The 16,131-nt window shown below is 39.5% G+C and overlaps 1 protein-coding gene across 2 annotated transcripts in view; it reads left to right on the forward strand.

The window, feature by feature from the left end:
* The first annotated feature begins 418 nt into the window (after positions 1-418).
* The window catches only part of GNE (glucosamine (UDP-N-acetyl)-2-epimerase/N-acetylmannosamine kinase), a 34,832-nt gene continuing 19,119 nt past the window's right edge, over positions 419-16,131 (forward strand). Inside the window, exon 1 of one of the 2 annotated variants that reach the window (XM_075208078.1) lies at positions 419-628. In XM_075208078.1, the coding sequence (XP_075064179.1) occupies positions 575-628 (54 nt within the window). In that variant the 5' untranslated portion in view covers positions 419-574. Of the gene's footprint in view, positions 629-13,985; positions 14,107-16,131 lie in introns of those variants that run through there. The other variant, XM_075208068.1, reaches the window with a different exon arrangement.

Consider the following 16,131-nt stretch of genomic DNA (forward strand, 5'->3'; position numbering starts at 1 on the left):
CAAGATTTGTTCTTCTCAAAAACTAGTTGCTATTATCCTTTTTTAACAAATATATTCAGAGTTGAAACCACCTCAGTTTGTAACTTGATTTCCCTGACCATAAATATTGCAATTGTTACTATGCTAAGCTGTCATTGAATCGGAGAACCATAATAACGCAAATACTTTAACCCCCGTGGACATTCATGAATAAATGCAGGACAGCTTGTTGGGAAAAATGTAAATATTTTCACCAGCTGTTTCTCTTGACATATAGCTGAGCATGGAAAGCTATTACTGCAGTTTACTATGTCAAGCAAAAAGGTAGTTGATTCAAGTGGTGTACTGAAGGGAAGAGGAAAGAGGCGGGGGCAAGCCAGTCTGCTAGATGAGAGTGAAGAAGTCACTGCTTCATTAGCATATGTGGGCGTGGCTACGTCCTCCGTTAAGAATGGAGTGCAGATGCCAATCAAAGAAACTACATTTACATCAAGTACGGCTGCAGGGTGGATTAAAAGAGCAAGATCACTAGAGGCAAAACAAAGGGGGAGCAAATCACTACAGTCTACATACAGCAGGAATCCAGCTGATCGGAATGGGGAGTGATCTGCATCCTCGTAACGGAAACAGCACTATGCGGGGTCCTCACGTAAGTCAGATGTCCCGTGTTTCTATTGTCAGTAGACTCCCCATGGTGCAGAGGCCTGGGAACGTTTTGGATGTCATGTGTATTGGGTAACAGTGGGTGTGTGGGACCGAAATGTGTGTGTGTGTAATTTATAGTGCAAAGCTCAATTAGATCCTACACTGTTAGTTATACTGTGCTACTGCCACGTCCTTGCCGTATGTTCTAAGACAGCACTTTACTACATACATGGCACATACAAAGACGATTCTTTTTACTGTGTTGTATGACAGCACCCGGGATCTGGACTGATTTGTCTAGTCTTTCTGTTATTGTTCACTTGTCTCTTAGAACGTTCTTACAAACAAATGGAACCAGTTCAAAATCCTACCACGTAAAATCTAATGTAGCCATAAAACGAAATATATTTGTATAAGAGGAACATTCTGCTTATGTTTAAACCTTGACATATTTGACTTATTTCCCTCCTGAGTTGCATTTGGACACACTCTAATGTATGAAACATGTTAGCCCTTTGGAAGTTACTGTAATCATAAAACCAGATAAGCTTTTGAATATTTGTGCAAGCTGCTTAATAGTTTCGTTTTATATTAAGCTTATTTAAAATGGAGGTGATATCATTAGGAAAATGATTCACACAATATTTTTTTTTAATGTAAAAATATGCAAGTACAAAAAAATAAGAATATTTCCGTATTTGACCTATTGTCAATATGTAAATATTTTAGCAAATAAAAAGCATTTTATTTTTATTTTTTTATTTATTTCATAATAGTAGAAATAAAATAGCATAGTAAAATGTCAGGGAAAAACAATGCACAGTTGTTTTAGGTCCCTATTTATTAATGTCTGCTTTTTTAACATGGTTCCCTTCAATCCGTATCACAAAGATAAGGACTGAAAGATTGTGTGTATTTATTAAAAAACTTTAACAGGAAAAGCAGTCACGAAAAACTGCTGTTCCTGCGGAGACCCGTCTTCTATTTTTCCTATGGTCACTATCGCAAAGTGACCATCTTTGCGATCGTGACCGGAGGGGAGAGCAGTAAGATGTGGTAAGCAGTAAGTAAGATCCCTCTACCACAATGCTTTCCTCATAGGAGCAGAGCTGGCGTACATTACTGTATGTGTAAATGCCTTTTCATCACTTGTTAAAATGTGGAATAGAGCAGTCCTCATGACATCTATGTATTTCGAAGAAAAAAGGAAGAGCAACTACTAATAGATTTGCAGGATACTTAGATTTGCGTCTATTCTCCGAAAACGGCAGTAAACTAAATAAATAAATAAAACAAAAATGAGTTCAGATTTAATTTCCATACAATAAATATCACATTTCTTAAAGGCCTTTTTTTCATTTTTTTCTGTTAATTTTTCTGATGTCATAATCATCATCATCATTTATCTGGTTATACAGCGCCACTAATTCCATTAGCATTGTACAGAGAACGCACTCACATCTGTCCCTGCCCCATTGAAGCTCCAAATTTCTTAACACGCAGACAATTAATCTACCAGTATGTTTTTGGATTGTGGGAGGAAACTGAAACACCCCGCTGAAACCTCCGGGGAGAACATACACAGATAAGGCCATGGTTGGGAATCAAACTCATGACACCAGTGCTGTGAGGCAGAAGTGCTAACCACTAAGCCACTAGCATCCTATTTAGCGTCAATTTTACAAGGGACTCCTTTATTTGGTCTGTCACCCATTTTAAAAAAAAAATTTTTTACTTAGAGATCAATGATCTACATCTTATATCTGCATCACTGCACTTCCATACTGTATGTAATAGTACTCTACTCTCTTATCAGACATATGTTTAGATGGGGAGAGGATGTAAGAAAACTCGCTGTCTCCCACAGAAATGTATTTATCCATATGTAGACAATAAATAGAACAAAAACAGACTATATTTTAAATTAGTTTCCCTGCACGTAGCACACAAAAATTGAGCTCTGTGTCCCTTTAATAAACATGAATTTAAGAACATCGATAATCGTGGAAACTTTCTAATTGTCTTTAACTCCAAAATTGTCATCTTCATGAAATATCTTCTGCATTCTTATCCAAAAAATGTTAATAAATAGGTAAACCTCCCAACATTGTCCTGGAGGTAACTGGGACAACAATGCACACAGAAAAAGGGGCACGGTCGGTCTCCCTAGGCTTCCTATCATAATCAACCTCTTCTTCGATTCTGACCGTATTCCCAACCTAGATCATCGCTACATTTTCTTTGCGTGTACTTTCTTTCCCCTACCCCTCACCTAATCCCTCTTCCCGTCACCCCTACAACTTTGTACTTTTCCACTCTTTCCTCTCTATCCTATAAACCCTTTCCTTCCCTTCCTGTTTAAAATGTTAAAAACATAACATTACTACGATACAAGACCGGCACACAACTGATTTTACAATGTAAAAACGTCATTGGGGAGTGTTTACTACTGGCATTGTATATCACGCTTTGAACAGCTACATGCCCCATATTTGTATATATGTTATTTCTGGACTTCTGAATTTTTTCTGTATATTTCTGTATTCTTATGTACTCCGATGTTTTTAATAAAAAAAGTTGTTTTTTTATTTATTTATTTTTAAAAGTGGGCACGGTCACGCCATATTGGTCCCATAAAAAGGCTTTATATTGTTGCACCATCTGTTCACCATGGTGATGTATTTTCGGACTTCTCGGGAATAGGGATGTGCCGACTTCCTGGATGGCTGGACAGTCCCCTCAAATTGTGACTGTCTTGCCTAAATCAGACATTTGGGAGGTGTGACATGTCAAATTATCCTCTGATGTAAATCTAGCCAGTACATGTTGATTAAAACCGTTCTGGGCAAGATATACTGGTCATAAACCAGGGGCGGGCTGGTGACATGGGGAAAAAAAACTACCACTCCCTTTCCATGTACACGCTTACAAGTCTTAGAAAAATGTCAATATCAATGTCTTTGAAATCACCTGTTTTCTGTTTCCTTGTTTGAATTCAAATTTGGCTTGACATCATTCCATTGTTTACATCACATGTGCAATTTCTGCTCCAATTTTTTATTTGATTTCCTGTATTGGGATTTTGTGTGGATTGGATCCCTGGTGCAGAGGGCTGCATGTAATTAATTGCACCGATTAACCCATATATTTTTTTTTGGGGGGGGGGGGGGGGTTTGTATGTGACACCCAGTTGAAGCTATCTATTTGTAAAACACAAATAACAATAAAAAAAAGTGTTCACATTTTTACAGCCTTTTAGAATGTATATGTATTTCCAAAACATTAATTGCACAACAATATGTATCTTTGACAGCCAGATCCGTGACTGTTTCTAAATCTGCATTATTGCTAGGTGTGTTAATATTTTATCTGTAGCTTTGACTCACTATTTCAATGTCATGTTGCTTCAGTAAGTGTGAGTATTTTCTCAGGCATATGCACTGAGAAAATGGGTAAAACACAGGTAAACTAACACAGGCTTTAGATAGGTATTTTTCACATGTTTTATATGTGATGCATTTTTACCAATACTATCAGTATACTACTACTACGCACGTATCTAGGCTTTGCATATTCCAGAATTCATCAAGGCGCGCATTTCAAGATACGTGTACTGTTGAAATCGGAGGCAGATCTGCTGTGCTCTACTACACAAGATGCTGCAGGATACGTCCAATACCTATGTGGATCATAAATGTGCAAATAAAACCCACAGGGAAAAAAATATTGAATAAATGTCACCTGGTAATAATATAGACATTAATGGAAAAACAGTTAAATGTACGTGATTGCAAACACATGTTATAGCATGTATACTAGACTGTCAACACTACTCATCAGAACTTAGACTTGCTCTTTAGCTGGAGCAAGAAATACGGCAGAAAAACAAGTAACTTTCAGACGATCAGAGCTTGAATTGGACGTGGCTGTGCGTGCTTGAGTTTAGCACGCCCCTACTTTTAATTCACTATGGCAAAATGCCCCTTCCGCGCTCCAGTTCACTCCCTGAAATCATAGGCTGTAGTAAGTGTCCTTTGCGTACAAAGATGCAACAGAGATAGCTGCGTTCATGGACGTATCTACCTGTGCTGGGCATGCGCAGAGTGATTTTGTGGACGATACGCACAAAATCAGCAGATACGTGCCTTGACGAATCAGGCCCCCTGTGTTTAACAACTTTGAAATGATTAATTGGTATGAAACTAGAAATTTTTATGATTGTCATATTTTAATATCAGCGTAACAAGACTATAGAAGGCCTCAACTCTTACACAATCAAAAAATTCATATGGCAAGATGTTTAAATCAGTTTTAGGGAAAGTAAATATGAACTGTATTATTCATTTTTATTTAAATAGTGCTAGTATATTCTGTAGTGCTGTAGGATTGTGGGGTATATGGAATAATATAGTCCAATACAAATGTTTTTTCAAGAGATTACAGTTAGCTAAAAGATGTAATTATTTCCCAGGTCAAAGGCGTGCAACATACAGAGTGCAACCCCAACTGGGGCCAGTAAACCTTTTAAGTACAGTTTTGTACTAAAAAGGTTGCATGTATTGGTATATTGCTTTTAGTATAACTGAAAAGAAAGAAGTGGAGACTGAACAGTTACCTTTGGTAGGTGAAGTATTTTTTTTAGAAAGTAGGATTATATTATTATTATTATTATTATTATTATTATTGTGATATGATTATAGTTAGGTACCCAGGAGTTTCCTGTACTATATATACAAATAAAAAACAGGCTTGTAGTTTGTATATTTTCGTAATTTGTTAGTAAATATAAGACAATTGTGTAATATTGAAACGGTTATATTTATGCCCCCAGTCACTCTTTGTCCCTAATTGTGTGAAACTACCCTGTAACCAGTAACCAGTTTACAGGACTGGTCTATAAAACAATTCAATATTCTACAGCAGTGTTTATGACTCGAGTCCTGGCACACACCCGTCAGCTCATGTTTTGAGGATTCTAGTCTGTGGAAACAAGTAGGATAATTACTGACCCAGCCAAGTAGACTAGGGCAGTGTTGGCTAACCTGTGACACTCCAGGTGTTGTGAAACTATAAGTCCCAGCAAACCCTTCCAGCAATAAACTGCTATATATTGGCAAAGCATGCTGGGACTTGTAGTTTCACAACACCTGGAGTGTCACAGGTTAGCCAACACTGGACTAGGGGGTATATTTACTAAACTGCAAGTTTGAAAAAGTGGAGATGTTGCCTATAGCAACCAATCAGATTCTAGCTGTCATCTTGTAGAATGTACTAAATAAATAATAGCTAGAATCTGATTAGTTGCTATAGGCAACATCTCCTTTTTCAAACCTGCAGCACGATTAAAAAAATACTGTTGGGGGGTGCGTGAGAACTGGAGTTAAGACTGCTCTGTGTTTTTCTTTGCTTATGCAGCAATTTACTTTATCAGATCTTCACTTATTATTCATACTGACCTGTATATTTAGAACAATTAAGAGAGTTATTAAATTAAATATATGAATTAAGCATAATTATGCCCTTCAGTAGTACAACTGCAATATACACTAGGTTTTGGATTTCATATAAGTAACTTAACTCTTGCATCAAAATAATATATCTGTCATCCTTTGACATCACTTGTCACGAACACGCTCCCAACTTCTGTGACTTTGGGTGTTTACTGTATGAGGTTACACACTATTCCATCACTCAAGTCTCTACCTATCACACAGGTTATAGACCTGCTGAATCGCCCCACAACAGGGCTCTTACACCCACACACACTTCAGGTTTACCACCACATATTGAATACAGGCAATAGAACCCCAATATACTGTCCCACACTGGCACACAAGGCTTCTGGCTACCCACAGGTTAGCAAAGCCCGCACCAGCAATCAAAGGATTAACTCGTCACACCTCCAGACTGTTACACAAATGTAAATTCAAGAACACTAGGCTTGTTAGCCAAATGTGTTAACAAATCACAGACCGGCACTCAAAGGGTTAACTTGGTCGAGCTATATTATTCTTCTTTATTCGTTAGAGTATCAAGTACGCCACTTATTAATTATAGATTTAATATACAAAGGGCATTCAGATATAAAAAAACAATTAATTAACAAATGACATAATATACACAAGCAAAACAGTTTAAAATAAAAATTATTACATTCAGAGTATAACTTACATGATTTGTATAATCTGTGCCATGGGCAATTGGCTTGGGAGATGGACAGCTTATCAATGTGGATTGATTTTCCCAAAAGACTGACAATTTGCCACTTCCCAACACAGGTTTTTTAAGCAAAAATGAAAGGGGATGGCCTTCACAGGGGCAGTGTTTATGCTAAGAGGGGAGTCAGGGATGTCCCCTGGGTGTCACTAAATATTCCAAAAGTTTTGACCTTTGGCAACTCTCCACAGATATATCCCAGAAACATAGCTCCCCCTTCAATAAACCGGTCATAATCTCCCGCACATTTAAATACCAAACATGATGGAATTATGACAATGTGACATACCTTTCCCAAAGACATGTGATTTATAGCTGTTCCCTGATACCGCCAGTACCTGTCATTCACAACCCTGATGTGAATTCTGCCCCTCAGTATGGAGTGGCACCCAGATTTCCCAAAATATGAACTATGAAGACCTTTTCCTTTGAAGTTCATATTTCTATATACCCGTATAGGCAGCCTTCAAATGCTGCCTTTGTCTGCAAGGATGTCCAGCTGTGAACGGCCCCACAAAGTCTATTCAGGTGTCCAAAAAACTAACTTGTGTCAGGATATAGCTCACAGCAGGGGCCTTTGAAGCTGCTACAGGTGACACTGCTATCTTCTAAAATGGGGATGTGCAGAGTCACCGAATACACACACAACAGACTTTCTGACTTCACATTTTACACTTTAGTAGCTTAACTTATCAATGGATTTATTTGATATAACATATTTACACTGCAGTTGTGATTTAGGCCTTATTCCCCACAATTATGTGATGAGTTAACCCCTATAACTGTAAGTTCTCTATGCAAAACAGAATGATCAGATACAGCGCTTCATACAATTGCAGCAAGAAAATAGCTTTCAACAACCGTACATAAGTTGGATGGTATATCTAATCTAAAATAATTTGAAAGACACTTTCTGCGCTATTGGTTCCCCATCCCACAAAGAGATACATATAACAAGTATGGTAATTAAGGCTGATATGAGCACAGGAAACAGCAAACAACTAATTTGTCAGGGGATAGAGTAGAGCGTATTCGGTTGAATAGCATTACGCAGCAAAATACAATAAGAATGCTACAAAGTATAACCGATAAATACGCGCTTCCTGGATCCAGGGACAGTCGTCAAAGCTTATGTCTGTCACAGAGGTCAGTATATCCACAGTTTGGTTACAATGAAACAATGATGATGTCACAAGTTTATTTGCAAATAACACTAAGAAAGTTCTTCATTGGTTTATGGTTTATGATGTTCCAGTAGACTGCTGGTCATAGGTCAGTTCAATTGATCTACTTTGTAAAGGTGGGGCAACTCCAACTGTTGCATATGTGTCTTCCCGCCAAATAATCAGTTAGAACTGACCCTTAAACAAAGTGCTTTTGAATATTAATCTCATTATTCATAACTAGCGATCGCTATGTGTGATCTCTCCTCTGTTGATACTGGATTTCTGCTTGTAAAATATGGATTAATATGAGACCAAGCTCCACACATTTCTGAGGACCTGAACCATAAATACCTTTACTGTAGTTTTACCTATGTATAAATAATCTCTAAATTGGTTATCTATAAATGAATGTGGGTTGGAACTTTAATAAATGTGTCCTATCTACAAATGTAGGTGTGAATGTAAGTGTATGTGCTGTTTACCTGTGCGCACGGTAAACCAATATTAATCAATTTAGCCGACTTTATCCAATTATTCGACTTCGACAGAGCATAGCAGACTTACCCCAGATTTCAGAAGCACACGTATTTAGAGATCATGAATTCAGGAGTACACAAAAACAAAATACGTGCGTATAATACTGAACTTGGGTTGCGCACACAATACATGCCTTGATGAATCAGGCACTTCATCTTCATTTGTGGAATCAAATAAATAGAGGGTAAGGGAACAGGTTGTTGCTCGAGGAATAGGATACCATTCATATTCATCTGAAAAGTCTCAAAATAGGGAGAAGGATTTTGGAGCGGTAGGGAGAAAGATTAATGGTGGTTGGTGGGGTTGTTAAAAGGAGGTGTCCATCCCATCCTCCTTGTCTGTGGGAGGGTTGAGATGAGAATGTTATGTATTCAAGAGATTTTTGGGGGTTAGAAGCCTGAGCAGAGTTAAGACATTGGCAGTATTTGTTTGGAAGTGTCCGGAGCATTTTGGTAGGCATGATAAAACAGCAATACATTTCAGAATGACAGTACATTTCCTTTGTGTGCTGCAGAGGTTGTGGTTGACTCTGAGAAGAAAGATTAGCTACAGCTACTTTATCAAAAGCTGCTAGTGTGTGATTAAGGTATGTGACTGCAAAATAGGACAGGATATTGTAGATAGTGGGAAGACAAGTTTTTGCAAAAAGATGAAAAGCTGTTGAAAATTTGGTGCAAGGAATTCATGGGGTGTTACAAGATTAGATTAGATCACAGCAACATGCTAAGAGAAGAGTTTAAAATTCCAGATACCATGTACTTTAAAAGAGGGTGATGTGAGTGATGGAACAGGTAGAACTTTAAATGTGCATGTGACTGGATCACTATTAAATACCTTTTTGGAAAAATTTATTTAAAGCAAATGGGGCAGGGCACTTATTTATGTAATTGCACATGCACTTATTTTTTTATATTGTTTATATTGTGAGATAGGTAATCGTTATTTCTGAGACCAGGGGAGGAAATTTGTCTCTTGTCTTACCTTGCTATAGGATATGCCTATTTCTGATGTATATATCTGATACAATGAGCCTGTGTTTACCAAGACTTTGGTGTATTGTGGCTTGGGGAAGTGGCTTGTTGTGGGTCCTTTTGTTTTTCTGTGGATATGTGTATTTGGCGACTGTCTGAAGTATTCATGCCAGTCAGACCTTTTGACTTGCTAGTGGGTCTCCTGTCTCTGACATAAGATCCAGGAAATTCACAGCAAGGTTTTTAAGAATTTCATAGCTAAGTATAAATATTAGTGGCTTTGCAATGTATGTAAATCAATGTTTTGGTAAACGGGGTTACATCCTGATTCTAAAAATAGCCTATGTCAGAACTGTATAAAATATGAGCTGTGTGAGCATGTAATGTATCATTCTTCTGACTTCATCTGACCTGATCACCCTGGTACCTTCAGCTAGGGTGAGAGAAAATAAACGATCTTGCTTCAAAGGTCTGCTTGGAAACATCTTCAATATCGCTGTATTCCTGTGATCTACAGATTAGACCCAAATCTAATCCGTTCTCCGGCTGTGTCTGAGGTTTGGACCCAAGCTTTTCCAGTACCACCGCTCTGCCTGCTACCTATGCAGCCTGGTTAGTGTGATAGGCCAGGGGGGATCCATTCACAGAAACCCGGATCCATAGTAAGAAGTCCGGAGTTACCAGTCCGGGTACACCAGCAACGAGGTACACTAGCAGCGTCATTTACCCAGAAGAAACCCGGTACTGGATGCCGGTAAGGAGTCCAGTGGTGGCAGCATTATAAGCCCCTCCTACTGCGGCAAGAGCGCTTTTTGGATAACGAAAGGGAACGGTGGCAAAGTAAACCCAGCCGGTTCCTAGCAACAACAGACAGGGTGGCATAGGCGGTCCATCCTGTCACAGTGCATAATTAGCAAAGGAGAAGTCCAGCTCCTCCTCATCTGCTTACAGACCTGTAGATGTGGGTGAATTAGAGACCACAGTGTGAAATACGTCATGGTTAAAAACAGAGCGTGCTTTCCAAAAGACACACTTTAAGGGGTATATTTACTAAACTGCGGATTTGAAAAAGTGGCAATGTTGTCTATAGCAACCAACCAGATTCTAGCTGTCATTTTGTAGAATGTACTAAATAAATGATAACTAGAGTCTGGTTGGTTGCTATAGGCAACATTTTCAAACTTTTTCAAACCTGGGTTTAGTAAATATACCGCTAAGGATCTTGAAATTGACAGGATACAGGTGATATGTTTGAAGATTTCTATAATGTGAATAATCAGAATGAAGAGTATGGAAAATGTTGGTGACTGGATTTTTGATAAATCACTGACTTCTAGAAGGATAGCGGTAAGGAAGATGATTGTAAGGTTGAATGGGTTTTATTTGATGCCAACAGATTGAAGAATGTAGATTGGAAGAAGTTCATTAGAGTTAATTAGAGGTGGAGTAGTGAGCTAAGAATATGGATGCCAGTTGTAAAGCACTGCTCTGTATGCTGATGCTATATAAATAAATGTTAATAAATAACATGTATACAAAGTGGTGTGATGCAGGTAGAGTCAGGGATGTTGTAATTCTAAGGTGAATTCCATAGAGGGATAGTAAGAAAGACTGATTGTTAAACATTGTGAGATTTGAAAAGGGCTTGAGAATGGCAAGAGAATAAGGCAAACTAAAGTAAATAGTGAGAAATAAAGTAAGCACGTTGCATTGTCCAGTGTGAGAATACAGTTTCTGGACGTAGTAAATAAAGCTAGCTGCTATCTTTGGATGTTGTTCAATACTGTGCACCTGTATTGCTTAACAGTGAGTTCATATGCATTTGTAAATAGATCACTTAAAAAAAGAATAATATATGCATATTCCTTGACTGGCTTTCAATATAGTTACAATTAAAGAACCATGTTAGCAAACTGGCCAGCCGATCAAAGGCATACATGTGCAGAGAGGTAGAGCTACTAACAATCAAGCTAGTATAGTATCAAGTTCATCACTAGTCAAGAGTTACCATAAGGAATAATGGTAGAAACATACCTGTAGGTCTCTGAATCTTCCACCTAGTCATAGTCCGTGCTGACAGTGAGACAAGAGGGGTACATGGAGCGAATGTGTACCTATCTAGCAGGAGTTATACAAACATTAAAGGGTTTGTAAACCTACATGTTAAGGATATCCTCAAAACATGACATACCAAGAATACTTGAAGACTTGTTGAGTATTCCTGCCAAATACAAATTCGATTTGACAAAAATGCAGTTGGAACTGCCAGTACCAGTTACCTTCTATCCCCTGAACATGCTTTGTACACTACCTGGATACTCCCTATGGAACTGTTTGTAATGCTTTTTAAAACTGCTTATTGATCTGACCTTTATTTTGATGCTCTTTGTGAACTCACTGAAACCTATCATCACTCATTTATACCCGCTCTCTAAGGTGCACACTTTGTATTATTCACCTTGGTTTACTAAAAACATCTTTGCCCTTTCTAATGTTTAAGTATAACCAGTTTCTTTTTGTCATTCCTTATTAATCTCTATTTGCAACTGCCCACCTCCATTGCCCTATACTGCTTGATTCAAGTACATCAATCCAATTCCTTTATTCTCATTCCTCTCATTGTGAGCACAGCGACAACTAAACACTCTTCACCAGATCCTTTTTTTAGCCTCACCTGTACCACTATTATCTCCTATTACTTACCTACCCTACCCTGATGAAGCAGTTTATTTATACAATACTACATTCACTGCAGCCACAGACAAGGCACCTTGCATTCAACCAAGACTGCCATCACTAAGGTGACCAATGATCTGCTACCATCTAAGTTAAAGGGTCACTTTCTTGTCCTCTTCCCCTCACGTTTCGCATTACTTTATTCCGTTCTAAATGCTGCAGCGACAGTGATCTTCCTCTCGTCGTTCTCATCCACTGCACCACTCTCCAAGGGGCATATTTAATAAAGCACGATAGTGCTTTTAAGGGGTCATTAAGGTGTCCTCCTGTCCTCTGCAAATTTATTAAGGGTGCATCGCAGCAGATATCATGCCTATCTGCTGCTTTGCATTCCTCTTCGTTTTTGGGAGCAGTCACCATTCAACAGAATGGTGACTGCTCCTGGCCGCAATCTAACAAGTCCCGAAAAAACATTTTTTTTCGGGAACTTGTCATGTTAATGTACGCCAGCGCTGGCGTACATCATCGGAATTGAAGAAATCTAATGCTGTCAGCTCTGCTCCGAAGAGCAGAGCTGTACAGCGCATGTGTGGAGGGATCACATGATCACTCCCTGTCACTCAGCGCGCTCTCTGCAACTATCGTTGCAGAGACAGAGAGGGGATCTGTGTGCGCATGTCCAGTTCTTGGAACTGGACATGCGCAATTGAAGAGTGAAGAGAAGACCCGGAGACAGCGCTTCCGAAGAGGGGGGTAAGAATGATTTTTTTTATCACTGAAACAGCAGTTTTTTCGGAACTGCTGTTTCTGTGCAGGGCTGTACATAAATGTGAGAAATAGTTCAATCCTTATCATTGTGATAAGGATTGAAAACTACTTTTCACTTTATGTGAATATTGATAAATGTGCCCCCAAGTCCCTACAGTGACTCCCCATAACTCCAGAATCCTGTTCAAGCCACACACCTTCAAAGCCCTTACCAACGTAATTCATGTCACATTGCACAGTGGGACCATGATGACTTCAGGGAGAGGAAGGTGGTCTACTCTCCTGGGAGGATGGGAGGGGTTCTTGAAATTCTGGAGTCTCCAGAACGTTCTGGGAGAGTAGGCTAGTGTGCTTTGGCAAAAAATACTAAGGTGAAGCTACAGTAGTCCTGTAGTCCATACTACTAAATATTCTATTAACATATTAAATATTACACCCACATTGTATTATTTAACTAGTCCAATTTATCAGCCACAGTGCATAAATCATATTGCACATAGTTAATTACCAAACACATTATACAGAATCTGGAATGGAAAGTCTGTGGAGGAGTGGCATCAACACTTGCACAGTTTGTTTCAAACAGGCAAAGTGGGAAAGACAGAGGGAGTGCAGTGTAGTAGTATCACAATAAATGACTGGAGACATCACAGGGATTTGTTCTACACAGGTTAATATGTCAGCTATGCTGTGTCACAAGCAGAAAGAAGTGGTATACTACATGAAACTCTTTGTACTACAAACCAGTTCAATGAACTAGAAACGCAAATATTGGAGCTCAGGGTCACCTGGCAGCGCAGGGAGCTGTTAACATTACACATGACAGTATTTCCCGGCAGATACTGTACCACTCCCATTATGTGACGGCTAAAGAACGCAGGCGGCGGATGTGCCCGCCCACTGACTCTGGTGCCGAGCTATTGGCGGACAGCTGGCTCAGCCCACCACAGAGTCATTTCGTGGCGCTTGCGGCCGGTGCTCTATGTAATTATATGCAGCTTCCCCGCGAGCCTCCGCCCCTCCCCCTTACGTCACTGCAGAGCTTCCAGACCGCTTCCCGTCTTGCCGTCCTGTCTCGTGCCCGCGCACTATCCAATCCGCGTTACCTCGAGCTCACAGCGCGACCCCGGTACCCGACACCCCTGCAGGTAAGACGCCACGTTGGAAACCCAAATGATGGGCGTCACAGTGTGTCGGCACCATTAGGGGATGTTGTGCGTGTGTTTCTTATTATCAATAGCCTGTGTCCTCCCTCTGGCACATTCTTTGCCCATAGCTCATTCCAGCTGTATGTATAAATGAGCATTGCATTGATGTCTCATTGCCTTGTATCTGGTCTATATAGTTGTACTTGGTAGTTTTAATTGTAATTGCAAGGTCATTTAGCTCCCCACAATAATGTAAATTAAACCTTTTAAATTACTAAAATGTTGGCTATTTTTTTTCCCTAAGGTATGTACTGACCAGTGCTGCTTTGATTTGAAGGTGAATGCTACATAAATGTTAATCATAAGATCATTTTAATAATCACTATAGCTAGACTCGCACAACAGAGAGACCAAGGGGGTATATTTACTAAACTGCGGGTTTGAAAAAGTGTAGGTGTTGCCTATAGTAGCCAATCAGATTCTAGCTGTCATTTTGTAGAATGTGCTATATAAAGGACAACTAGAATCTGATTTGTTGCAATAGGCAACATCTCCACTTTTTAAAACCCACAGCTTAGTAAATCGGCCCCAAGAATTCAGTTGTGTGCACCATCGTGGAATTTCTGATATTGTTTAAAACTGATTGAGCATTGTTGCAGTATAAAGATTAGGGAAGTCCTGAAACATAGTCTATGAATAGAGCCTGGGTGATGGTGGGCTTCATTCTGCTGTGTGGTTGGATTTGGAACACTTTTTCAGTATAAAGCAAAATTCAATGAATATTTTACAGAAACAAGTTAGAAGACTTCACTCATCTCTTTTACAGTGGTTATGATCTATTTTGTAAAGGGCTGATGCTGCGTCCTGTAAACCCAGCACAAGATCCAGTGGTAGTAGTTATGCCACCTGTGGGTATGCCTGCCCCCCAAGAACAGTGATACATGGCCGCACTTGAATGCTGTAGTTGTACATCTAGGAAAGAGCAGTGTTATTAACAGTTGATTTTGCCTTAGTGACACATTGAAGTGAAGTGTAAACAGTTCTGCCCTGTTACCCAGGAGCATTTGAACTCTAAAGATGATGCAGCATTTTCAGGGCTGAATCGCTACTTTTGACACAGGATGAGAATTTCCCATTCACTGTAATGTGTCAGCACTGTAGTGGTTCAGCTCTAATGTTGTTGTTTTGTAGCCTGAAAGCCATAATCGGATGCTGTCATTGATCCTGCTCTCAAAAGGATTTGTATACCTTCATGTTAAACTTGGCAGCCCTCATGTACCCCTTTTTTTATCACATTGCAGCAACTCACTGACAGCTCTCAGTAGAAAGGGGGCAGATTCTTGCTAAATAGTGAATGTGGCTCCTGAATGGAAAGGATTTCCATCAAGCAATTCAAGAGTTGCATTGACTAAATCCTCCTTGTTCTAGCTGCTTGATCAGGTAGGGTCTTTTGACACTTTTTATTATAATGTTTTCTTTATAACGCACAACAAATTTTTTACAGTGCAGTATATAGTAGGCAAATAGAGTGCACATTTAATAGTGTAACACAATTTACAGAGCTACAAATACGTTTTATACAATGACCAGTCAACAATGAATTAACTGGCTATAAACAGAGAACATAGATTTGCAGATCCAGCTATCGAAAAGACGGTGAGGATGTGATAAGTAGCACCTGCATGAAGTAGGCTTGTGCTCATGATCATGGGCTCAAGATACAGGGCTGGGGAGACAGACCTAGAGGTACAATAGTATAAAGGAAAACACAAGGAAAGAGGGCCCTGCTCCTGAGAGCTTACATCCTAGAGGGAAGGAGAGACACAAATAGGGTGGCACTGAGTAGGGAGGAGAGATGGTAGCAGAGGAGTTGGGTGGAGGTTGGCTGATGGGCTTGAATGAAGATATAAGTTGTGAGGGCACGTTTGAAGCCTTAGATTAGCCACTACACTCTAAAGCCTTAGGGGCATATTCAATTGTTGGCGGAAACTCCGAAAATCTTGCGCTCCGTGCACTATTACCGTA

Source organism: Mixophyes fleayi, chromosome 1 (genome assembly GCF_038048845.1).
Source record: "Mixophyes fleayi isolate aMixFle1 chromosome 1, aMixFle1.hap1, whole genome shotgun sequence".
Classification (NCBI taxonomy): Eukaryota; Metazoa; Chordata; class Amphibia; order Anura; family Limnodynastidae; genus Mixophyes; species Mixophyes fleayi.